We start from the raw sequence: 25,477 nt of genomic DNA, 5'->3' as shown, positions 1-25,477 counted from the left end.
TCACTGGCAATACAGATTTCAAGTCATATCTGTTTCAGAAAACTGAAAACCTGAAGAAGGAAAATAAATTTAACAATCTATGATTTGTGGCTGTGGTGATCAAAGAGAAATGAGGGAGGGATCCTTGTAGTAATAGAAATGTTCTCTATCATGACTAGATCAATGTCAATATTCTGGTTGTGATTCTGTACTACAATTTTGCAAGGTAGTGCCACTGGGAGAAATTCTGTATTATTTTCCAACTGCATGTGAATCTACAGTTATCTCAAAATAGAAAGTTTAATTTAAAAATACTAATGATAAACATTAGGAAATATAAACTCTAACTGAAAGCATTCATTTCACATCACAGGAAAAAATCAATAGAAGATACTAAAAAGCTGAAGTAAATAATGACACTGTAGTATTGGCAAAAGGATAGACATACAGATGAGTAGGAAAAAAAAGAGTCAGACCCAAGATTCCATTTACATTTATGTTCTGGAAAGGGCAAAATTATAAGGACAGAAAATAGATCAGTGGTTGTCATATAGGCTAGGGTAGGAGGTGGGGGCAAGGGTAGATTACAAAGGGGGACAGCAGAACTTTTGGGGAATAGTAGAAATGTTCTGTGTTTTATTGTGGTAGGTTACATAACTGTCAGAAGTCACAACTCTACATTTAAAAATGAATTTTATCATAAGTAAAGTACTGCTTTAATAAAACTTTATTAGTTTAGACTACTTAGGATAAAGGCTGATCTGAATGTAAGTTATTTAATTTATTCTTCAGCTTAAAAGAAAACCATTTATTGTTTTTCTAAAAATATTAATGCACATGAGAAAGGCTAATTGAAGTAGGTCTACTTGTTAGATCTCAATGAAGTATAATTAGTCCTGTGATACTTATCAGAAGAAAGACCAGAGAGATCTGTGTAATGTGAAAATTATGTCAAAGAAGACCTATTTTATAGTTTGTTTCTACCTCAACCATAATAAAAACTGTAAAAATTCATCTAAAAATCCATTCTTCATGAAAAAAGAAGTTCAATATATGGGTACTATCTCTTACAACTTGAGTTAGTCAAATCAAAGTCAGATGGCTTCTGCTACATCAAAATACAGTGCATAAAAAATAAGAATTGGCAAAGAAATTATTATATACACAACTAACAAATTAAGATGACAAAATTATACCAATTACTTCCTGTGTTCTCAAATTCTAGCTGGAAGCTCAAAGGAAATAACCTGAATATTTTTTTTTACTATCCTTAAGGTCAATAACATTCTTTTTTTTTAAAATTATTTATATATTTATTTATTTGTCAGAGAGAGAGAGAGAGAAAACACAAGCAGGGGGAGGGGCAAAGGGAAAAGCAGGCTCCCCACTGAACAAGGAGCCTGATGTGGGACTCCATCCCAGGACCCTGGGATCATGACCTGAGCTTAAGGCCACCCAGGCGTCTCAGTCATACCTTCATAAAGATAACTAAAAGGTAAAACATCAGCCCATTCTAATGGCCAATCATAGCAAATTATTATTGGAGTGCTAAATTAATTTGGCATTACAGGATCTTTTATTCATTCTATTTGAATGTTAGTGATATATTCACTAACAAAGTAAAACTTATCTATGTCTCTTTTCCCCCAACTTTTGTTGACGAATTACTGCATACATCACTGTAGAAGTTTAAGGTGTACAGCATGATTTGATGTATGTATACTGTGATTATAACAGATTCAGCTAACATCCATCAACTCATACAGATACAATAAAAAGAAAAGAACAAAAAAAATCTTCTCCTTGTGATGAGAACTCTTAGGATTTATATATTCACTTAACAGCTTTCTTATATTTCATATAGCAGTTGTTAGCTACAATCATGTTGTTCATTATATCTCTAGTACTTATTTATCTTGTAACTAGAAGTTTGTACCTTTTGACTACTTTCCTCCAATTCTCCCTCCCCTCTATGTCCCTTACAGCATTTCTCATTCAATCCTTTGTTGGTCAGTCATGTATTTCACTGATCTTTGCCCTGCAAACTCTATCCTTATTACCTATGTTCTGCTTGGAGAACAGTAAGTATTAATGCTTTACTCAAACTGGATAATCCTGTAGCATCCAACACAGTGGTTTATGGAGAAAATACTGAATTTAATTGGCTAAAACAAAAAAATATGACTCAAGATTCTATCCCATCAAGTTTTATTTTCTTTACAACACTGATCAAATGAATTATCATGCTGATTTGTGTGTTTCACTCTCTTGCACTTGAACATAAGTCCCTAGTTCTTGTCTTAGTCACTACCCTCCTTTCAAAACCTTCAAGAGTAACAACTGAGCACACAATGCTTACTGAATGAACCATATAAAACTTAGCTTTGTGTATACTTTAAGTATTAAATTAGAATATTCCCTACTACCTCCAAGAAAAAAGACATAAATAATTGCATTTTTTCATTCCTGGCAACTATGTCAAAAGACAGAAAAATCAAAAAATAAAAATTATAGTCTTCCCCATGCTTGCAGTCACCTTTTGTTGCTAGTAAATAGCATTCTTCCATCTGGAAGCAAAATATTTGAAAAGAAGAAAGCTTAAACAGCTTAGAGTACAGAAGTAAAATAATTAAGGTACCCTGTGGGGGCGCCTGGGTGGCTCAGTTGGTTGAGCGTCTGCCTATGGCTCAGGTCATGATCTCGGGGTCCTGGGACTGCACCCCCAATTGGGTTCCCTGCTCAATAGGGAGTCTGCTTTTCCCTCTCCCACTGCCCCTCCTCCTTGCTTCTGCTCTCAGTGTCTCTTTCTCTGTCTCAAAAAAAAAAAAAAAAATCTTAAAAAAGAAAAATTAAGGTACCCTGTGATAAGAACAATGACGAAGAATTTAAAGAACAAGGGAACCTGTTTAAATATTAATAATTTTTTCCCCTTTGAATCAATGGTCAAAAGATGATGCTGATTTTCAGACACTCAACCTTATGATCTGCATCAATCACTCAGAACAAATGATCAAAAGATAATCTAACCACATATGTATAATCCTCTCTCTCTTCATAGTTAGACAAATTATAAAATGCTCAGGTAAAGGGAAGAGTAAATAGTGGGTGATCAATGAGCACATTCAACTATAATCTTTTAATCCTGCTTAAGTGCTATCCTTTAATATATTTAGGTATGTATGTATGTATTCCTCCCAAACAGAAGCAGTAGATTCTGACACTACCTCTGCTTAGAAATTTCACTGGTGACCTTGATCAAGTTTTAATTAACATCTATGTATGAATTTCTCAACTGTAAAATGAGCAAATGAGCTCTTATTACATAAGCTGTTGTAGGAATTAAATAAGAGCATATAAATAAAGAGCTTAGAACAGTGTGTGGCATATAGTAAGCTGTCAAAAGTTTACAGGGATTGTCATCATCTCCCTAAAATGGTATGTAGCAAACTCTCAAGGACAGCGACTACGATATAAGAAAATTAGGGACTGACTTAAAAAAATTTGAGTCACCACAGCTGTCAGACTCTTCACTCATCTCTGACAAGTACAGGAAGGCTCTAACACTGACTGAGTGCTTTATGCGCCAGGTACTATGCTGGCCTACTAACAAATACTAACTATTGTGGCAGATTATTGCAGCTATGGCCCCCATTGAATCATACCTCTTCCATCCCTCCCACATTAACTCTGGATTTGTTCATGTGACTTGCTCTGGTCAATGGAATACTAGTAAACAAAGCGTGCTAAGGCTTGAAATGTGCTTGCACAATGGAACCTGCCCTCTCTTGCTGCTGGGAACCCTGCTACCACCTTGGGAACAAGTTTGGATTAGCTTCCTGAAGGATAAGAGGCCACATGAAAGTAGCCACCCTAGTCTGAGGCCCCAGACATGTATGGCTATTCTAAAGTAGAGGACTTGATAATCCAGCCCCAGACAGGCCGGCCCAGACTGTAAGAACATTCCAGCCAACCAATTGTGAGAATAATGTTTACTGATTTAGGCCACTAAATTTTGGGGGTGGTTTGTTATGCAGCAAAAGCTAATACAGCCACCATATGAATATAGATATTACTTCAGTTTTACAGATTATGAAAGAAGATTCCCAGAAACAAGAGTCAGTTTGGCTCCAAAGGCTTTTTCCACCCTACCAAGCCACTTCTGCATGCCAAACTCTGAGGTTCTAAACAAAAAGGGGATCTCTGGGATTTTATTCTATAACCCTTATTTAAAGCAGTAACCCTTCCCTCATTCCAGGAATTAGGACACCATGGCCTATAGGCCAGATCAAACTTACCTCCTGTTTTTTTGTATGTATGGTCTGCAAGTTAAGTGTAATTTATACATATTTAAATGGTTTAAAATAAAAATCAGAAGACTACTTTGTGATATGTGAAAATAATAGGATATTCAAATTACAGTATTTATAAATAAAGAACTACTAGAAAACAGCCATGCTCATTCATACTGTCTATGGCTGCTTTTGCACTGTAACAGCAGAGTTGGGTGGCTGTGACTGAAACCATATGAACTACACAGTCTATAATATCTACTATCTGGCCCTTTATTTAAAAAAAAGTATACTGAACTCTGCTCAGAATTATTCTCTTGGCATATGTTTTTAATTGAAACAAAGGATTTTGCCTGGCCTTTAGTGATGAGTAGATTCTATTTGTACTTTTTTTTTTTTTTAAGTAGGCTCCATACCCAGTGTGGAGCCCAACGTGGAACTTGAACTCATGACCCTGAGATCAGGAGTCGGACACTTAACTGACTGAGCCATCCAGGTGCCCCTCTATTTGTATTTTTACCACTCCTTTTCCTTTCATCGAGAAGTTTTTTAACTTATGTCATTTCACTTATTTCTCCTTTAACTTTTATCTTTGGATGGTCTCTGACTTTGTCTAAGATAGATAACCCCATTTTTAAAATAGTAATTCAGAACCATAGGTCAAATGAATTCCACTTACATACCATACTATTGGCCTCTAAGACAGCATGGAAAATTAACAAACTACAATTTTATCTTGTTCTCAGAAAAATTCAAAGTATCTATGAGGTAAGTTGTTCATTGAAAACTGATCTTATATTGGCCACATGAAAAAGAGCACGAAGTAGGTAGGAAAAGATGTAGGACACAGATTTTATTCAGAAGAGGCTCAAATTTCTCAGGCCTGAACCTGTGTAATAACCATGTAGAAATGAACTTCCCTTTTATTTCTAACAGCGATCTCAGGACAGAAGTAGATAAACATAGTCTCCCCTCTTTTGTGGTATTAGCCTCTAATATTCTCCCGCCACAAGGAACTAACTTCAGAACTATTGTTCTACTTCCCCATCCTGCTACTAACCAGTGCATTGAGATACAAGTTGAAGCAAATAAACATTTGATTCCCTTTTATGTTAGGAAAGAGGTGAACTGCAATTTATTAGCTAACTCCCCATTTTTATCATTTTTTCTTACCCCCATGGTAATGACTGTAAGTCTGGTGGAGATTCAGCTGACTGTACTTGGTGTTAGTGCAAAGGATCAATAAAGAAGTTGCCACAGAGACTAACTACCCTCACCTGCAACATTTAACATTCAAAGACTTTTGAAAGGCATTAGGCAGATGCTCCTAATGGCTAATGCAACTTGAAGACCCTTAGAATACTGAAGAAAATGAGTTAAGTTTGTATGATTAAACTTTACTATTTTGTTAAGCTGAACTATTTTGTTGAGTCCATACAGAAATACAACATAAGCTTTATAGGTGATTTAAAATAAACTTGTTTAGAAAAAAAATTCATTTTCAGAAGCGTCATTTCATTTTGCGTGAAAATTCATTTTCACCTAGGGGTGGCTCAGCCAGTTAAGCATCAGCCTTTGGCTCAGGGCATGATCCCAGGGTCCTGGGATTGAGCCCTGCATCGGGCTCCCTGCTCAGCGGGGAGCCTGCTTCTCCCTCTCCTTCTCCTGCTTCCCCTGCTTGTGCTCTCTCTCTCTGACAGATAAATAAAATCTTTAAAAAATCATTTTCATTTATTTTTGTGACTGCTTAGGGATTTTTAGAGTATAAAAATGTTTCCCAGGATGGCCTCCTAATACATTATTATGCAAGTAAATAAGGATTCTAAATTTTCACTGTTGAACTTGCAATGACAATCTAGGAATCAGGTTGTAAGTCTGGGTCTTTGGTACATACAACAAACACAATATACATCTAAAGAAGGTGGTTTCCACTTTAACTTAGAATTCCAAAGAAAGAATAGTTGTCCCAAACAGTCTCCTTTTTTTTTTTTTTTGGTATTAAAAATTATATCAACATACCTAGGGTCACTGGAAACAATTTGGGGATGTTGCTAAGGTCTCTCTTTGGCTGAGAACCAGAAATTTTGACCCTGTACTGGGGCACCTGGCTGGCTCAGTCAGTAGAGCATGCGACTCGATCTCAGGGTTGTGAGTTCGAGCCCCATGTTGCGTGTGGAGCCTACTTAAACAAACAAACAAAAAAGATCAGTAGTGTAAGCTGAGTGACAGAAAGCCTTCTTTCTGAAAAAGAGTTATAAAACATGGAGTGCCTGGGTGGCTCAGTCAGTTAGGTGTCCAATTCTTGATTTTGGCTCTGGTTGTGATCTTGAATCCTGGGATTGAGCCCAGAGTCCAGCTCCCCACTCAGTGGGGAGTCTGCTTGAGATTTGCTTTTCCTTTCCCTCTCCCCTCCCTTGTGTGCGTATGCTCGCTCTCTCAAATAAATAAATCTTAAAAAAAGAGTTATAATACAAATTTGACTAATACACATTGCTAAAAGTTCTATACTATCTTTACACCTAAATAAGAAGTCTTTCTCCTTTAATCCTTTTTTAATAATTTATGTTTTTCTCTCTCCGCCTTCAAATTTCTAGTCAACCCTTTCCCAAAAACTTCTCTTTGATTAATCCCACCTGGATCACGTCACTAACATTCAAGCATGTATGTTTAAATCAAAACCACTAGATTTGGTCCTCAGTTATATCTTTTATGTTCATCCTATCTTCTCAATATATTTAGTATTTCTCTTTGTCTTCAATATTAATGCAGTTTAATTATGATTCACTAATACCATTTAGGCCAGCAATACAAAAAAAGAACCCAAAGATTTAAAAGTTCATTTTCTTATTTCCATTTCTAATAAATACTAAGTGCCTACTTTCTATAATATAGGTTTTAATGCTAACTTTTTCTTACTTCATTAGACTAAAGTGCTTAAAGCACTCCACCAATGAAACATAGAAAGCTACAGGGAATATACTTTAACAGTTGAATAGTTAAAATCTCTAGTTGGTTGGTCACTATTTAATGCCAAAACCAATACCAGTTTCTAAGATTAAAAAGAATTCTATAATCTTTATTTTACATGACAATTCTAAAAACAATATTGAACTGTAATCTCTTACACTTCTTAATTAGGTAACACTTTGTAAATTTTAAAGATCTCTAAGTAGTATGGGGATAATATTTGGGAAAATGTGGCCATAACTGAAATTCTTTGGTGCAAATCCAATTCTGCTATTTCACTGATTTAAACTACATTGGGGAAAAGGTCTGTCAGTCAAGGGTCAGAGATTATTTTTTTTTAAACGATTATTTATTTATTTGAGAGAAAGAGAGAGAAAGGAGACTGAACACATTGGGGGGAGGCGCAGAAGGCGGGGGGAAGCAGACTCCCTGCTGAGCAGGGAGCCAGACCTGGAGCTCATTCCAGGACCCTGAGATCTTGACCTGAGCCGAAGGCAGATGCTTAACTAACTGAGCCACCCAGGCACTCAGGTCAGAGATTATTTAGAAAAAAATGCAGTTTTTTTAATTTTCAAAGGGAAAATTCATATAAGGCTAGCAAAAGGAATAACTTTCTCCAGCCTCAGAAAAAGCAAGTAAGCTTTTTAGGAACCAATATTTTAATCAGTTTATGCAAAACCAATTAAAAATGCACATCTATGTCTTTTGATATAAGAAGATATCCAAACCACTACTAGATGAAAAAGCTGCTTGCTATTTCTTTTCTTTAAAATTTAGTGTAGGGGGCGCCTGGGTGGCTCAGTCGTTAAGCGTCTGCCTTCGGCTCAGGTCATGATCCCAGGGTCCTGGGATCGAGCCCCACATCGGGCTCCCTGCTCGGCGGGAAGCCTGCTTCTCCCTCTCTCACTTCCCCCGCCTGTGTTCCCTCTCTCGCTGTGTCTCTCTCTGTCAAATAAATAAATAAAATCTTTGGAAAAAAAAGATTTAGTGTAGTATAGAAAAAAGAACTATGTACTAATTTTTTGACAATGATTATCTCTGAAAGGAGCATTTGGGAAATGCACTCTAGGACTTCACCCTTCATAATTTTCTTTGATATACATGAATCTTTATAGGAAAAAAACAGACTTAAAAAAATGATAAACTTCAGTCTTAATAAGCAGAGCACATAACTTTTATTGTTAATGTAAAGACTTTAGTGTTTTAGAGCAGTTTTGAGGTGCATAGCAAAATTGAGAGGAAGATCTAGAGACTTCCCATATACCTCTTGCCGCCCCACATTCATAGCCTCTCAGCAATATCCCCCCCACCAGAGGTACATTTGCTACACTGACACATCATCATTACTCGAAGGCCATGGCTTACATGACAGTTCACTCTTGGTGTGTTTCACTATGGGTTTGGACAAATGTATAATGACATGTATCCATCATTATAGTATACAGAGTATTTTCACTGCCTTAAACACCTTCTGTGCTCCACCTATTCACATCTCCCCAACTCTACCTCAACTACTGGCAACCACTGATCTTTTTACTGTCTCCATAGTTTTGCCTTTTACAGTTGGAACCATACATATGTGCCTTTTCAGATTGGCCTCTATCACACAGTAATATTCAGTTAAGGTTCCTCATGTCTTTTCATGGCCTGACAGCTTATTTCTTTTTAGAACTGAATAATATTCCATTGCCTGGATGTACCAGCTTATTTATCCATTCACCTAGTGAAGGACATTATGGTTGCTTCCAAATTTTGGAAATTATTAATAAAGCTGCTATACACACTCATCTGCAGGTCTTTGTGTGGACATTAAATTTTCAATTTCTTCGAGTAAATACCAAGGAGCATACAACTTTTGGAAAATTCTGGGTCACCTATCAGTATCATGAGAATTAAAATGAAAGCATCTGGCACAGTACCTAGCATACAGGAAAGGTTCAATAAATGCTAGTATACTTTCAATTCTGCAATGTCTTCTAATGCTACCAAATCACATACTAAGCCAGGCCAGGATATTTAACCATTAACCAGCAGTTAATGTTTATTCCATCTCCTTCTTTCCTATCAGGTGCCACTTCTTGCTGTCAGTATACCTACTTTTTCAGAGGTACCTCTTCATATCTGTTGCTTCAAATCTCCTATGAACTCCAAGAATATCTTGACTGTGCCCGTAAAATGTCTGAAAACAAGTTGCCCAAAGCCCAATTTTAAAAAATTACCAAATACACAATTATATTCTGATTCAGTTTTTCAGATTCTCTCAAACTCTAGCCCTATCCTTCAACTGAGAGAGGACTCAACAATCCCAAATGTGTTATTTGTTGTGTGATTACCACCTTCTTTTTCCTGATTAAATTCTCCAATCCCAGGCCTGGGGGTGGGGGGAGTGGGATGGGCAGGGAGTGGCGAAGACAAATTTATCATGTAAGCACTGAGTTCTAGGTCACCATATTCCCAACCCTTCACTGAACAATGATAATAAGGCTGTTAAAAAGAAGATAAAGTTAACTGAAACTTAGATGCCTTAAAACTGCTTGTGTAGCATTTTTTGGAAGACCACGTACAAAAGTGGGATGACTATCTTCAAAAACAAACAACTATGTCTTTCTTAGACAGTGAAAGTGTTAACTATGGGGTTTCCTTTCAGATCTACAATAGAGAAACTGGATTCCCAGTTACAGTGGTCCAAGCAGTTACTGTAGTCCCACATTACTACTGATAGCTCTCAAAAAAACAAAAAAAATCCTGTCAAACTGCATGGCCCCACTATACACATTCAAATACTAACAAGGCACCTGTATCAAATGGCAATATTGTATAATACAGCTTAAAAAAATTCACATTCATTGTATCATTTCATCCTATATGGTAAACCTATAAGGCAGGGGTCCATTTAACATGAAAAAAGACTAAAGCTTAAAGAGTTTAAATTACTTGCTCAGAGCAAATAAATGGCAGAATCCGAAACTAAGGAGACAATGATACAGTGAAAGAAATGATTCTGTAAGTCAACTCTACTTGAATTTAAATCCTACCACTTACTACTGGAATGGGAGCTCCATGACTTTGTTTTGTTCACTGCTATATCTCCAGTGTCTAGAACAGTGCAAGTCAAAAGCAGGAGATCAGTAATATATGATAAACATTACCAAAAAAATCATTTGACTTCTTTGGACCTCTATTTCCTCATCCGTAAATGGAAACAATGAGGTCGTATCTGCTGATATGATATGATATGATATGATATGATATAATATGATATGATATAATATAATATAATATAATATAATATAATATAATATAATATAATATAATATAATATAATATCCTAGTTCAGTGTTCTTTACATAAGACCACTGATTCTCTCACTTCTCCTGTAAGCTCTAAGGAAGTAGCAGAGAACAAATGTCTATACAACTGGCAGGCAAGCTGGGTGGTAATCAGGATTGGGAGGATAAAGAGCTCAACTGTTGGCTCAGTCAAGTAGTCTGGTGTTGTCTTTGCTATTCTGCCATACCAGTGACAAAGGATCTCCTAGAAGAATCTGTCAGCTGATTGCTTATTTCAAAACAGAAAGTCTTGGCAAGAGGGAAGCACCTAATCTATATTTGTAAAATGCAACAAGGAAGAGGGGAGGGAAACCTAAAGGTAAATGAGACAGTAAGAAAAGAATACTGAGGTGAGAAGATCCAGAGTACCTATATTGATTAATTCAACTTAAGAATGGCCTCTATTCCATTTCTCTGTAATTTAGCATGCTCTTTCCAGTAAATCTAATTCTGGTGGATGAGGCAGTCTTTAGGACCATTGGTAGGTACTACCAGAGATTGAAACAAAAGGTATATGCTATTAATAAGTAGGAACAAAAATTAAAAGCAAAGGGAGATGGTACTGGTAATGGTACCATCCAGAAAGTGAAAAGACAACTCATAAATGGAAGCAAATATTTGCAAATCATATAAGGGATTGTATCCAAAAACACAAAGAACTCTTACAACTCAGTAATAAAAAAGATAAATAACCCAATTTAAAAATGGGCAAAAGACCAGGACAAACATTTCTCCAAAGAAGATATATAAATGATCAGTAAGCACATGAAAGGATGCCTGACAGAGTCATTAAGGAAATGTAAATGAAAATTACCAAAAGATACCATTCCACACCCACTAGGATGGCAAAATAAAAAAGATGGACAACAACAAATTGTCCATAGATATGTCTTGGTGAGGATGTGGAGAAACTGCAACTCTCATACATTGCTGGTGGGAATGTAAAATGATGCAGTTGCTCTGGAAGTTTGGAGGTTCTTCAAACGCTACATATAGTGTATATGACTTAGCAATTCTACCTCTAGGTATATACCCAAGAGAACTGAAAACATATGTTCACACAAAAACTTGTACATGCATGCCTGTAACAGAATTATTTATAATAGCCAAAAAGTGGGAACAATCTAAACGTCTGTCACAGAATGTGATAGATCCATAAAGTAGAATTTATCAATAAAAATAAAATACTGATACACGCTACAATGTGGATAAACTTTGAAAACAATACAGTAAGTGAAAGAAATGAGACACAGGATACTACATATAATTCCAAGAGGCTATAAAAAGTTTTAGAGCAAATAAAGATTATGATGATAAATATCAGTGACTAGCCAATCACAAATACTTAAGACTTCAGGAAAGCTGTAATAATTTTTAACTTAATGCCATAGATAATGTCATTTAAAATTTTTGCATATGAAAAATTCATTTTTTTCTTGAAGAGCTGGGTAAGAGAGAACTCAGTGGAGAATATAAAACTCAGTCCTCATATTATCAGAGGAACTACTAAAACCCAGCAAGAAATACATGCATATTTAAACTATCAGGTAACATAATGAGGACAAAATTGGTATCTTTAAGGTTTTTTTTTTAACTTGGAAATCAAGATGCCATTTCCATACAATGGAACTTACTATACAATAAACAAAAAAGAGAAGAAAGGTGGTTCATAAAGCAATGGACTGATCTTCAAGATATTTAAATGAAAAAGGTATCAAGTATGTTACCTTTGGCATTAAAAGGGATGGGAGACTGTGTGTGTGCACGTGCACACATGTGTACAAATACCTATGCATATACATGTTTTTGGTGGTCTGTATGTCAGACATAAGCTTTGGGAAAATATACTAACATTAGGGCTATCTTTGGGGAGGGTAAGAGAGTAGTGGGAGGAGAGAGGAAGGGAAGCTTTCCTCAGTTTACCTTTTTGTGTACTTTGAATTTTAAGTAACATGAATGTATGCATAACGAAAGAAAAAATTAAAAAGTACTTTACCTTGCACCATTGTTCCTAATGACTTCCACGGTTTCTTCAACAAAATAGCGATCCTTGACATATGCAAAAATATCATCACAAATTTCATGTAAGCGTGAACGATGGGTAAGGTTGGTCAAGTATAAAACTGGAATAATTAGTGGTTCTGGAAAACTCTGAAGATTCTGTCTTGCTTTTTTTTCTGACTCAAGTGCTTCCTGATAGGTCAGTCCAGGTCTACCCGTCACAGCACAACTCCACACAAGACTGTTGCACAGAATGGTTCGTTCAAAAAAGTCACTGATTAAAAAACAAAAACAAAAATCCATTCATTACCTATCATTTCACAAATTTTACATTAAAAGCTGATAAAGGATTGTGTCCTCATTGCAAAATTTTGCATAGAATCATAGAACAAGGAAGGATTTACTAACTGGTCAACTTACACACTAATACAAACCTAAGAAAAAGTATATTTAAACTAGACATTTATATTTTGCAATTTTAAGGTACGTTCAGCTAAAATTGGACTTTAATTTCCATCACTTTTGAAATTGGGAGTGAAACTGAAAATAAACTCAACCTTTCTTTTTTCTTCTAATCTTCAAACTTTTTGTTCCAAAGCAGCCAAAACACTAGGGACAATTTAAGCACTTAAGTATGAACTTTATTTATTTTAAGATTTTATTTATTTATTTGACAGAGAGAGACACAGCGAGAGAGGGAACACAAGCAGGGGGAGTGGGAGAGGGAGAAGCAGGCTTCCCGCCGAGCAGGGAGCCCGATGTGGGGCTTGATCCCAGGACCCTGGGATCATGACCTGAGCCGAAGGCAGATGCTGAACTACTGAGCCACCCAGGCGCCCTTTAAGTATAAACTTTAAAAAGCTCTAACATAATAGTGAAAAACTGGCAAATCTAAGCATCTAATGATGACAAAGTTTAGGTAAATTACAGTACTTCATATAATGAAAAATCATAGTCATTAAACAGTATGAGGAGAGTTCTTAAATAACATGCTCACAGGAAAAAAAAAAAAAAAACAACTTTCCAGTTTGATTCCCTCCTATATTTTTGAAAGTAAAACCTTACCAAAACAATATATATAATATGGTCCCACTTGAAAGGAAGAGAAAGGCAGGAAAAGAAAGATAGCCTAAGAAGCATAAAAGATTTCTAGAATGTTATACAAAAATCAAGGTAATAGCTACAGAGTAGGGATGGGCCTGGGGGACCATTCTACTGAGTGTTTTTCTGCACTGTTGGAATTTCTTAATATGAGCATTTATTTCTTTTCAAAAATTCTATCCAGTCACTTCTAAAATGCAAGAGATCCATAATATGGAAAGATTTCTAAGGTACATTAAGTAGAAAAAACTCAAATCACTGAATAACACAAACCCATGTTCATTAATTAGAATAACAAAAATGCGTACTTATACAAATACTATAAACAGATGTTCCCTATGGAGAAAGGGAAGGACTGCGAAGGAAGGAAGAGGAAAATTTGTTATTCTGAATATGTCTATATTGCTTGAATTTGTATAATGAGCATGTACTTGTATTATTTTTACAATCAACAAATTTTAGAAAATGTTAGACGTACACAAAAAGGGTAATAATGGTTGCCACTAAGTGGTAAAGATATGGGGTAAATGTCTTTCCTTCCTCTATACTTTGGTGTACTTTAACATAGTTTCATTTGTATATTTGTCTGTAGAACGAACAACAACAAAAATGAAATCTATGAAAATAAAGAGAAATTAATCATATCCTAACATAAATGAGATCTACAGAGGTAGATGCACATGCCAAGTTACATAAGCCTAATTCAGTACAAAGATCCTTTGAGTAGTACTTTTTAGTAGAGGAGATAATGGATGTATATCATTAAAATTAAAATTACAAAGTGGTTAAAAGATAGGTAGATATCCTTTGGGAGTGGAGAGGAAGGAAAGGAGGAGAGACAGGCAAAAATGATCACGAAATACTAGAACAGTTTTTTGGAGGAAGTGGTGCTAAGAGTTAGGTAATAAAGGAAAAGTAGGGTTGTAGAAAGAAATACCAGAGAGAAAAAAGATGAATGTAATACGGTTCTCATAAACAAGAAAATCTATGTGAAATAGACAATTTATTAGCTAAGAGATCGACAACAGAGATACCCGGTAAGTGGTTATCAATGGTGCAGAATAAAATGAAAGAATGGATGGATTCTGAAAGAGGTCTTAAGTTTTACTGCCTAAAACTGCAGTTCACTAGAAAGCTTTGTAAAAGTTTTAAGACTTTTTATTATTGGAACAAACGTATCTGTAAGACTTAGGTTAACAAGCCAATATAGAATCAGCACATGATGTATGTGAGGTATATTTCTAATAGTTTAAACTATATTTAATACTGTTTAAGAAAAATGTATTTCAAATTTACCTTAACTAGTCTCTAAACCAGTGCTAACAGAAATAAAATGCTAGCCACACATACAATTTTAAATTTTCTAGTAGCCGCATTAAAAAAATTTTGAAGAGGTCGCCTGGGTGGCTCAGTTGGTTAAGCAACTGCCTTCGGCTCAGGTCATGATCCTGGGGTCCCAGGATCGAGTCCCGCATTGGCCTCCCTGCTCGGCAGGGAGTCTGCTTCTCCCTCTGACCCACCCGCCTCTCATGCTCTCTCTCTCTTTCTCTCTCAAATAGAGAAATAAAATCTTTAAAAAAAATAAATTTTAAAGAGAAACACTCATTTTACATATTAATTACTTTTACATATTTTATTTAAATTTAACCCAGTATATCCCCAAATGCTTTATTTCAATATGTGATCAATTTTAAATTCTTTAATACATAAACATTTTAAATTTGGGGGGGGTACTAAGTATTCAAATTCCAGTATGTATTTTACCCTTATTGCCCATTTTAATTTTGATTAGTCACATTTAGAGTTCTTAATAACCCCCGGGGGCCAAGTAATGGCTCCGGTGTTGGACAGCATGGCTCTAACCATAGTGATTTGGTATTTGATAGCCTAGGGTATTTCATGCCATGTCAGGGAGACAGACTTTATACTAAGCTGAAATAAACAGTATTTAGATGTGTTCACATTGTTCAAAATGCCAAAGAGCAACGCACAAGTGCCACAAACCTCCATTAAACATGTGTTACAAGGCAGAAAAACAGGATAGTCAGTAACCATTGTTGTACATGGCTCTTCTACACCCAGGTTTCCACCTCCTCTTGCAATGTGTTTGTACTGTTTGTTTCCCTTGTGTCCATCTACTCTGCAAAGTTGTTACCTTATAGCCTTGCTATGTACAAAGATCTACCCTCAGGAGGAGGGAGACAAGGACATACTACCACGGCTATTTTAAAGCAAGCAAGCAAAAAAAAAAAAAAAAAAAAAAAACCAAAAAAACAAGCAAGCAAAAAGGCCCAAGGAATGTACTTCTCCTGATTCATTACCTCCTACCAGCATGGCACCATCTCTAACATTTTATACCTTCACTTTCTCACACTTCTGTAATTCTGCTCTTCATCCATTTGCCATACACATTCAAATAAGTAGGATTTTGATAACAATAGTGAACTCTAGGGGTTAGGTAACAGTGCCTCCTCAATTTCTATAAGAAAATAAGATCATGAAAATTTTACAAGAAGCACATTTTACTATTGTGAACAAAATTCTTAAAAAACAAAATACTGTTTTATATGAATATGTTTAGGCTAATATAGATTATGTGTCCGATTTACTACTATATTCCTTCAACTATCTTCTTTACCAGAGATGAGTATACTATTGGCCTGGAGGCCAAATCTAGCCTTCCCCCTGTTTTTGTAGTTTTATTGGAACACAACCACACCCATACCTTTAGGTATTGTCTGTTATTGCTTTCTCACTACGTTCTATAGAGTTCAGTATGTACAGTAGACACCACTGCCTACAAAGTCTAAAATGTGATTTTATTTGGCCCTTTAAGAAAAGTTTGATGACTTCTGCTCTTTATCATTATTTCTTAAGAAAAAAATTGCTTCTGAGTTACCAGCTCGACTGCCAGCAAGAACACACCTTTAATTAACATAAAGTCAACCAACACTCTGGGGAACAAACTAAGGATCAAAGGGCAACATACTGTTAACTTACAGGGTTATTTGGAAAACTAAAAATCTAGTAGAATAAGATTAAGAATGACATGACATACAGAATGGCTAAAATTAACAACACAGGAAACAACAGATGTTGGCAGGCATGTGGAGAAAGGGGAACCTTCTTGCACTGTTGGTGGGAATGCATACTGGTGCAGCCACTCTGGGGAACAGTATGGAGGTTCCTCAAAAACTACCCCATGACCCAGCAATTGCACTACTAGGTATTTACCCAAGGGATACAAAAATACTGATTTGAAGGGATACATGACTGATGTTTATAGCAGCCTTATCAATAATAGCCAAATCATGGAAAGAACCCAAATGTCCATCAACTGATGAATGGATAAAGAAGATGTGGTATACACACATACGCACACACAAATGCACACGTGTCTGCGTGCACACACACACACACACACTGGAATATTACTCAGCCATCAAAAGGAATGAAACCTTGCCATTTGCAACAACGTGGATGGAACTATAGTATGCTAAGCAAAATAAGTCAGAGAAAGACAAATACCATGATTCCACTCATATGTGGAATTTAAGAAACAAAACAAATGAACATGGGGGAAAAAAGAGACAAGCAAACCATAAAACTCTTAACTATAGAGAACAAACTGAGAGGTTGCTGGAAGAGAGGCGGGCAGGAGGCTGGGTTATATGGGTGATGGGTATTAAGGAGGGCACTTGTGGGGGCGCCTGGGTGGCTCAGGACCCTGTGATCACGACTCGAGCCGAAGGCAGACGCTTAACGACTGAGCTACCCAGGCGCCCCCCACATTGTACACTTTAAATATCTTACAAATCTATTGTTATATTATACTTCAATAAAGCTAGAAAAAAAAAGGTAACACATACACATGAAAGAAAGAAAAGCCATCCCAGCTGAGGTCCCTGACATATGACTGAGGCTAGCTCTTACTCTAACCAGCCTCAGCCTAGCCTCTAGCTGACTATAGCTAAGTGAGTGAGCACACAGGCCAGGAGAAACCACATTGGCAATCCGCAGAATACTGAGCAAATAAAATGGATGATTATTTTGAACCACTAAGTTTTAGGATGGCTCGTTACACAATAACTGTTAAGACATAATCTGTCTGAAGAAAAAGTGTATTAACACAAAACATGGTAGCCTAAGTGGATAAAAAGTAAAGGAAAGGCATTTAGGAATCTCTGCTACACCATCTAAGAATAAAAAGACTCATAGACCCAAATATCAGGATCATGTAGCAGACTTATTCCTAAAGAGGAGCTGAAAACCTAATTTGAAGACACTAGCTATGAAGATTCTCCGATTTTCCTTAAAAATTCCATGCTCACCAAATGGCCTTCAGATAATAATTAGATTTCACACATACCTAATTATCAGTATGAGAACTGGTCTGTTTGAAAGACATTTTCCCCCACTGTAAACCAATGGCATTCTAGTTTGTGTATTTAATATCTAGAGCTTAATCATTGGGGACATAGTAAAGAAGTCAAATGTCTGGGCAGACAAGAGTGGTGCCTACCCAAAGATCTAGGAAGTGAGTTTGAATTCGAAGCAGTGCCTTATGTTCTTAGTGCATGTTTCTGCCAAGCTTCAACAAATATTAGGAAAAATTCTCCATAATATGTACCATGTGGGTAGTAAATAAGAACATAAACTCTATAGTCTTAGGTATGTGAGTGAAAAGTCCAGTGTCACCAACTGCTAGATAGGTGGTTTTCGACACTGATCTCAGACTTACTCTTTACCCCAAATCCAGTTTCCTTATCTGTAAAAGAGGGCTATTGAAAGGCCTGAATTAACAAATGAGGAGCTGATGAACTATGAAAATCAGATTAAACACCTTTCACTAGAAAGCCTGGTTGAAACATAAGCCGGCCTATAAGTAATGAAGAGCTTCCTACATTTTGTATGAAAAGTATAACTCACTCGAAGATGGTAAAAACATTCCAATTCCAAGGGTCTAAATGGCTAAAAAAAATGTTATTTTATTTAGGAAATGAAGTCATTCAGTAATACAACAAACCACCTTCCTTATCCCCCCACTCTAGGATTCCTAATATTCAGACCTGACTGCTCCATTTTTTAACAATCCACAGTCCTAAATAAATAAATAAATAAAAAACTGTCAGCTAACCAAATTACAGAATAAATTTTTATCTAAGAGATTAAAGCACATGCTTTATTCTGCTCTCTTTGCCTATGAGTTTAGGTTTTTGTGGGTTTTTTTGTGTGTGTGTGGTTTTGGAGGTGGAGGGGGAATAAAATCTTTTTTAAAGTACAGCTGACAGGGGCGCCTGGGTGGCTCAGTTGGTTAAGCAACTGCCTTCGGCTCAGGTCATGATCCTGGAGTCCCGGGACTGAGTCCCGCATCGGGCTCCCTGCTCGGCGGGGAGTCTGCCTCTCCCTCTGACCCTCCCCCTCTATGCTCTCTCTCTCTCTCTCATATAAATAAATAAAACTTAAAAAAAAAAAAAACCACTGGCAACAGGTTTCAGTAGCTCTTAATAATAGGCTGTGTAAAGAAGTTGTTGACAAGGGTGCCTGCATGGCTCATAAGCGACTGCCTTCGGCTCAGGTCATGATCCTGGAGTCCGGGGATCGAGTCCCGCATCAGGCTCCCTGCTCGCATCAGGCTCCCTGCTCGCATCAGGCTCCCTGCTCGGCGGAGAGTCTGCTTCTCCCTCTGACCCTCCCCCCCTCTCATGTGCTCTCTCTCTCTCTCATTCTTGCTCTCTCAAATAAATAAATAAATAAAATCTAAAAAAAAAAATAAAGTACAGCTGACATACAATGTTAAGTTAGTTTCAGGTGTACAACTTAGTGATTTGACAAGCTTAAACATTATGCTATATTCACTACAAGTGTAGCTACCATCTGTCCCGTAACACTGGTATTACAACATTATTGACTATAGAATTGAGGGGTTTTTTTTTGTGAGCTTAGTATTTTTTTTAACATTTTTTTCCCTCTAGATTCCACACATAAGAGAGATCATTGGTATTTTTCCTTTCTGTCTGACTTACTTCATTTAGCAAAATGACCTCAAGGTCAATCCATTTTGTCCCAAATGGCAAGATTTCATTTTTTTTTTTTTTTATGGCTGAGTAATATTCCTTTGTATATACACCACAATTTCTTTATCCATTCATCCACTGATAAACACTTAGGGTATTTCCATATCTTGGCTATTGTACGTAATGCTGCAATGAACATGGGAGTGCGTATATAATTTCAAATTAGTGGTTTTTGAAATTTGGATAAACACCCAGAAACTGTTGTTGGGTCATTTGGTAGTTCTATTTTTTTAAGTTCTTGAGGCACTTCCATACTGTCTTCCAGAGTGGCAGCACCAATTTATGTTTCCACCAACAGTGCAGAAGAGTTCACTTTTCTCCACATCCTAGGCAGCAACTCTTACGCTAGTCTTTTTGATAACAGCCATTCTAACAGATGTGGGGCGGGATCTCACTGGGGTTCTGATTTGCATTTCCCTGATGATTAAGGATGTATAGCATCTTCTCATGTTCCTGTTAGCCATCTATATGTCTCCTTTAGAAAAACAGCTATTCAGATCTTCTGCCCATGTTTTAGTCAGTTGTGTTTTTTTTGCTATTGAGTTGTAGGAGTTCTTTATAATTTGAATATTAGCCCCAATTGGATATATAATTTGCAAATATTTTCTCCCAAGTCAGTAGGTCACCTTTTTATTTTGATGTTTTCCTTTTCTCTGCAGAAGCTTTTTAGTTTCATATGGTCCCACTTGTTTATATTTGCTCTTGTTGCTTTTGCTTTCAGTGTTAGATTTAAAAAATCATTGCCAAGAACTATGTCAAGGAGCTTACCGCTTAGAAGTTTTATGGTTTCAGGACTTACGTTAAAGTCTTTAATTCATTTTGAGTTTATTTTTGTATATAACACAAAAACAGTGGTCCAGTTTATTCTTTTATGCTTTAGCTTACGCATTTGCCTACAGCTAATGTGCTATTTTTAACAAGCCTTCTTTACTTATGGAAAGCAGGTCGAACAAGAGTTAGCAATTAGTTAAAGAGCATGTAGTTCAAACAAACAGAAAAAGCAGTTTGTACTGTATAATCGCTAAGGATCCATCCTGGTCATGGTCCCTTTCTCAAAAAATTCAGTGTCTAGGAAAAGAGAAAATTTGAGGCAACAAATGTATTGATTGCATTACCATGCAATAATTTCCATCTTACACTAGACAAAATGGAGAGATGATCATTTCTACCCAGAACAAAGGAGACAGTGTTAGGCTATTATACCACATAGATAAAGACAGAAAACTATTTAACAATTAAAAGGTCACTGGCAACTTCTAAGATCCAGAGTCAAAGGGAAAAGTTACTTTGCATTGTGTTGCAAAGGGAACAAGGCAGGGAGCTGTAGAAAATCTCTTTGAGATTGATTAAGGTTGAAAAGGTTATATTGGAGAAATCAAAACCTGAGCAAATAGATGAGCATAGTGGTCTTCACACCCCTACAAAAGACAAATATTCATATAATGCACTTAAAGGGTAATCTTCAAACAAATTCACATAAACCAACTGGTGATTTAATGAATGAGTGAAAACAGAGGTTTCCTTCTCCAGACTTGTGCCAAGGGTCAGATTACCATAATACTAAGGATCACCATATACCATACACCATGAATGCAATTTTGAAAAGATCTCTCTGTAATCATCTAAGAGAGAGAAAGTAATTCAAAATTTAACATAATTAAATGTCAGTCTCCTTCCATTTTTGCCAATTCAAAGTCATAAAAATTAATACCTAAGAACACTAGTAGCTCTGCTTTGTTCAGGGTAAATGATTAAATATCTTTGCTCCCAAACCAACTGCCTTTCCAGAACTGCTTGTAAATTCCAAAAACCCACATACTTCATCACTGAGAAAACAACAAAAACCAAAAAACCAACTATTTAAAAAAAATTCGTTAGTGTTATAAGACTACAAAGGACACAGTTCCTTAATATTAGTGGAAGGTAGTAGGTTTGGAATACCAAAAATCTCTTCCTTTATTTTGGCATTTCAGATTTTTCAGATTTCTCCACATCCTAGTGGAGATTATAGTAAATCATCAGGAACCAAAATATACAAAAAGTTTAATTCAAAAAGGATACAGCCCATATTCACGTTCCCTTCTAAGGTGAGAAAAGTCTCTTAAAAAGATTGCTTATTTCGAAGGGGAAAAGTTTGAAACTTAAGCCTGTTTTCTATTTTGTTGGCATTCTTAAATATAAATTGGGAATTATTACCGAGGATTTTAATTTAAACTTAAAAAAAGACATCATCCTTGTCAAGTTACCTAATCCAAATTCACTTTAGTTACAAGAGTGAACTCTATTTGAGAAACAAAACAAGTCTGTACAGGAGCAGAGTTAAGATGTGCACTCCTATTTAAAAGTACAGTCTGCTGAAAAACTCCAGATAAAACAAGTTTATGTGTAACTCTTCTGTGGAGCTGAAGAAAAAAGCAGCCTTACTTTAAAAGCTCAAAGGAACTGACTTTTCTAACCTCACTGCTCATTTCTCGGACAGGTGCATCCTTTGCCTAAAGTGCTCCCTCGATCAAGCCCCCTCTCAGAAAAGGTGTCTCCTACACACAATTTATTTCGTTGCTGTAACATTTGGTTTCTAAGCCAGAAAGGGATTCCTTCTGAGCGGAGAGGATAAAGCACAAGAAAAAGGGAGGATCAGGCTGTTTCATTGATCGACCAATTCAGGTTCTCACTTGGAGATCCCGTTTAAACACACATCTCTAAAACACCCCAGTGTTTGGTGTCACAGGACAAGGGGATCTCTTGGGATAAACCAGACGAGGTACTGAAGGTTTAGTAGTTGAAACTACACAGGCAGCAGCTCCGGATTCTTATCAAAACAATAGCGAGTGGCACATGTCAGGCAGCCCACATGCGCAGGGGGATAAAAAGAGGAGACTGGCTGAGGCTGGAGTTGAACTTGTCTCAACCCCCTCCCCCATCAGCCACCGCCGCCCTCGGGGCTACGCGAAAGTGATAACTAAGGGCGCCCAGCGCCCCGCTCTCTCCACCCCCGCCCGAACCCGACTTCTTCCTCACCAAGGTCTCCCGGAGGCGGGGACGCTGAGTTCTCCGGGGCCGGGAGTTAGTCACCAAGAAGAGGTGGTGACAGAGCACTCAGCTCGCGTCGCACACTCCGAGGCCTAGCCGCACCGGACGGAGAGGCCGCCCGTGGAGGCTCTCGCGTCGCGGGCCCCACTGCCCCTGGCCCGCCAGGGAGCCCCCTCCTTCCGCGAGTCTCAGCTCCGCTCCCTCCCTTCCTCCCTCCCGCCCCTCCCCTCCCTTAGGCAGCTCCAACGTCAGGCTCCTCTGCCGACCGCGGAGACGAGCCCAGCCCGGCCGTTTCCTGCCCCCGGGGGCGGGGATTCCCTCTCCCGGCCGGGGGACGGGGGCCCCGTGCCGCTGACCCGAGCGGGGATCCCCTCGGCCGCCGGGCGGGGATCCCGGAACTGGCCCCGGAGTGCGCGTGTGGCCGAGGCGGGGAGGGGCGAGGCGGGGAGTTTCCGCTGTTTGGCGGCCGGCCGGCGGCCGCGGCTAGCAGCGGTCCCCACGGCCAGCCGAGGACCCCAGCTTCCTCGGCCCCGGCCCGCACTCCCCACGCGCGCCACGGCCGGTCGCGCCGCCCGGGGACCCCGCGCAATCACCGGGTCGGGCCCGGGGGACAGAGAGACGCGGGCCCGCGGCCAGCCGTCACTTTCCAGCCGCCCCGCCAGAAGCCCAAGGCGAGGAAAAGGAGAGAGACAAAAGGACGCTGGGGAGGGAGTCCCCACACTCCCTCGCACCCCCCGCGCCCGGCCCGGCCCTTACTCGTAGTGGCGGAAGATCTCGTTGGTGACTTTACAGTAGAAAACTTCCTCGTCCGGCCGCAGGTCCGCGGGCGGCTTCTGTCTCACAAACGGCTTTCGGTGTAGCAGCGGCATCTCCCGTCCGCCCGCGGGCTCAGCCGGACCCCTGGCCGCCCGCGTCGGCCCCGCTTCCCTATCAAAATTGGAGGGAAAGGAAAGCCGGTAAGGTGGGGAGCGCTCGGCGGCGGCGTGGGCCAGTCCGCGCGCCGGGGAAGCTCGACTGCCTTTTGTGTGACTGGCGCGCCCACGGCTGCCACCGGAGCCGAGGTCGCTCCTGCCGCGCCGGGGGTGTTGAGCGAGCCGAGCCGCCGCCTCTGCCCTCCCGGCGCGCCCCACCTCCGCACGCCCGGCGGCCGGCTCACAATGGGGCCGCACGCCCCGCCGCGGGCGGGCGGTGCGGGAACTGCGGCGGCCCCCTCCCCCAGCGCCGGCTCCCAGCCCGCCGCCGCCGCCGCCGCCGCCGCCGCCGCCGCCTCGGGCTCGCAACGTGCTTGGCGCGCAGCCGGCCGGCCAGACGCCGCGAGGAGCTCGCTGCGGGCGGACCCCGGCGCCGCTCCGCTTTGTTCCCCAGCTCGCCCACACTTCCCTGCCGGCGCCGGCCGGCTCCCGGGCGGCCACACGGAGCCCCTCACCTGCGAGCACGCCGACTGCCACTTCTCCACCTTTTCAACTACAAAGGCAGCGAGGGGGGTCTCTGCCCTCCCGGGGGGTCGCTTCTCGCCGGCCCCGCCGCGCCGCCCGCCGCCGCTTCTCCCGCTGCCACGGCCTGGCTCCGCGCGGGGGATCGCGTCCCACCGCCACTTCCCCGCCTCTCGGAGCTCCTGGGAAGTTTCTGATCTACTTTCGGCTCAGAAGGAGGAAGAGCTGTTGGGAGGAGCTTTTCACTTCTCGCTTCTACCTTTTTATTGGCTACTCGATGACTTTTACAGCCTGTCACTGATACAGGAAGAGACGGCGGAGAGCCTGGGAGAGCTACATTATTAATTAATGGAGCAACCCCTTGTGTAGAATCAGAAGCATCCTCCATGTTTGAGATTATCAGCCAAGAGATCTAGGGCAGGCGCTGGGGTTTCATAAACACATGGCTAACAAAGTAAAGCCTTCATCTTCAAGTCCGGCACCATCGCTCGGTTTCACGGTGGGAAAAGGATTCCAATTAAGATTTAACTTTTATTTTAAAGATGGGAAGAGAAACGAGGAATAAAAAATAGAAAGTATTTTGATATTTAACTCCAAATTAGAATTTTCATGTCTGAAAAACATATTTTGCTTGTGTAAACATCCTCCTTGAAAAGAAAATACCTTTCTTGACAGCAGTTCTCGTTAACATTTAAAGAGGGCAACTCAAAGATTAGAAGAGGAAAAGACCAAAAAAGTATGTTAGAAAATGTCATCATGCCTGTAGGACCCGCACATGTTTAAAACTGAAAAAACACACCTTTAAAAAGTAGTATTTGTAATACGCCGCTGAAAATGTTTTGCAAAGTATCAATACTCAATTCAATCATGCAGAATTTTAAGGGTTATGGATTTACTACTGAATTTCCCCTAAAGCAACTTTCCCATATCCACAATTTCCATTTGTGAAACTGATTTTAATGCACATAGTACATGTGACTTTTGAATTAAAAGGAATTTTTGAAACTACAAATAATTTCAAATGTTTGCCAGCTTTGTTTTAAATTGTCTTTTTTGCTACTGCCCTTGACATTTGCTTATTTGTGGATTAACATGTAAGAATGAATCTATTAAGACGGTAGGTTTGAAGAACAGTCATTCGACGAAGGACATAAGTACCAATACTGAAATGATCACAGTTATAGAAACAATGTGGGATCATCTTTATATCTTCATATTAAGTACATGTGTACATTGGAGCAGAAAATGTAAGGAATCTATTCAAATTTCAA

General features: G+C 39.1%; 1 protein-coding gene across 1 annotated transcript in view; it reads right to left on the bottom strand.

Annotated features, from left to right (window-relative positions):
* The window catches only part of LOC118002893 (bromodomain adjacent to zinc finger domain protein 1A-like), a 91,795-nt gene extending 67,269 nt beyond the window's left edge, over positions 1–24,526 (bottom strand). The window contains exons 1-3 of the mRNA XM_034993505.1: positions 24,200–24,526; positions 23,530–23,700; positions 12,561–12,839 (exon numbers count right to left, since the gene is read on the bottom strand). Of these exons, the coding sequence (XP_034849396.1) occupies positions 12,561–12,839; positions 23,530–23,642 (392 nt within the window). The 5' untranslated portion in view covers positions 23,643–23,700; positions 24,200–24,526. The remainder of the gene's footprint in view (positions 1–12,560; positions 12,840–23,529; positions 23,701–24,199) is intronic.
* Between the last annotated feature and the right edge of the window lie 951 nt (positions 24,527–25,477).

The sequence above is a fragment of the Mirounga leonina genome, unplaced genomic scaffold (assembly GCF_011800145.1).
Source record: "Mirounga leonina isolate KUSES-001 unplaced genomic scaffold, KU_Mleo_1.0 Mir_84, whole genome shotgun sequence".
In the NCBI taxonomy this organism is placed as follows: Eukaryota; Metazoa; Chordata; class Mammalia; order Carnivora; family Phocidae; genus Mirounga; species Mirounga leonina.
Note: the sequence above shows the minus strand (reverse complement) of the source record. Positions and strands in the feature narration are given on the sequence as shown.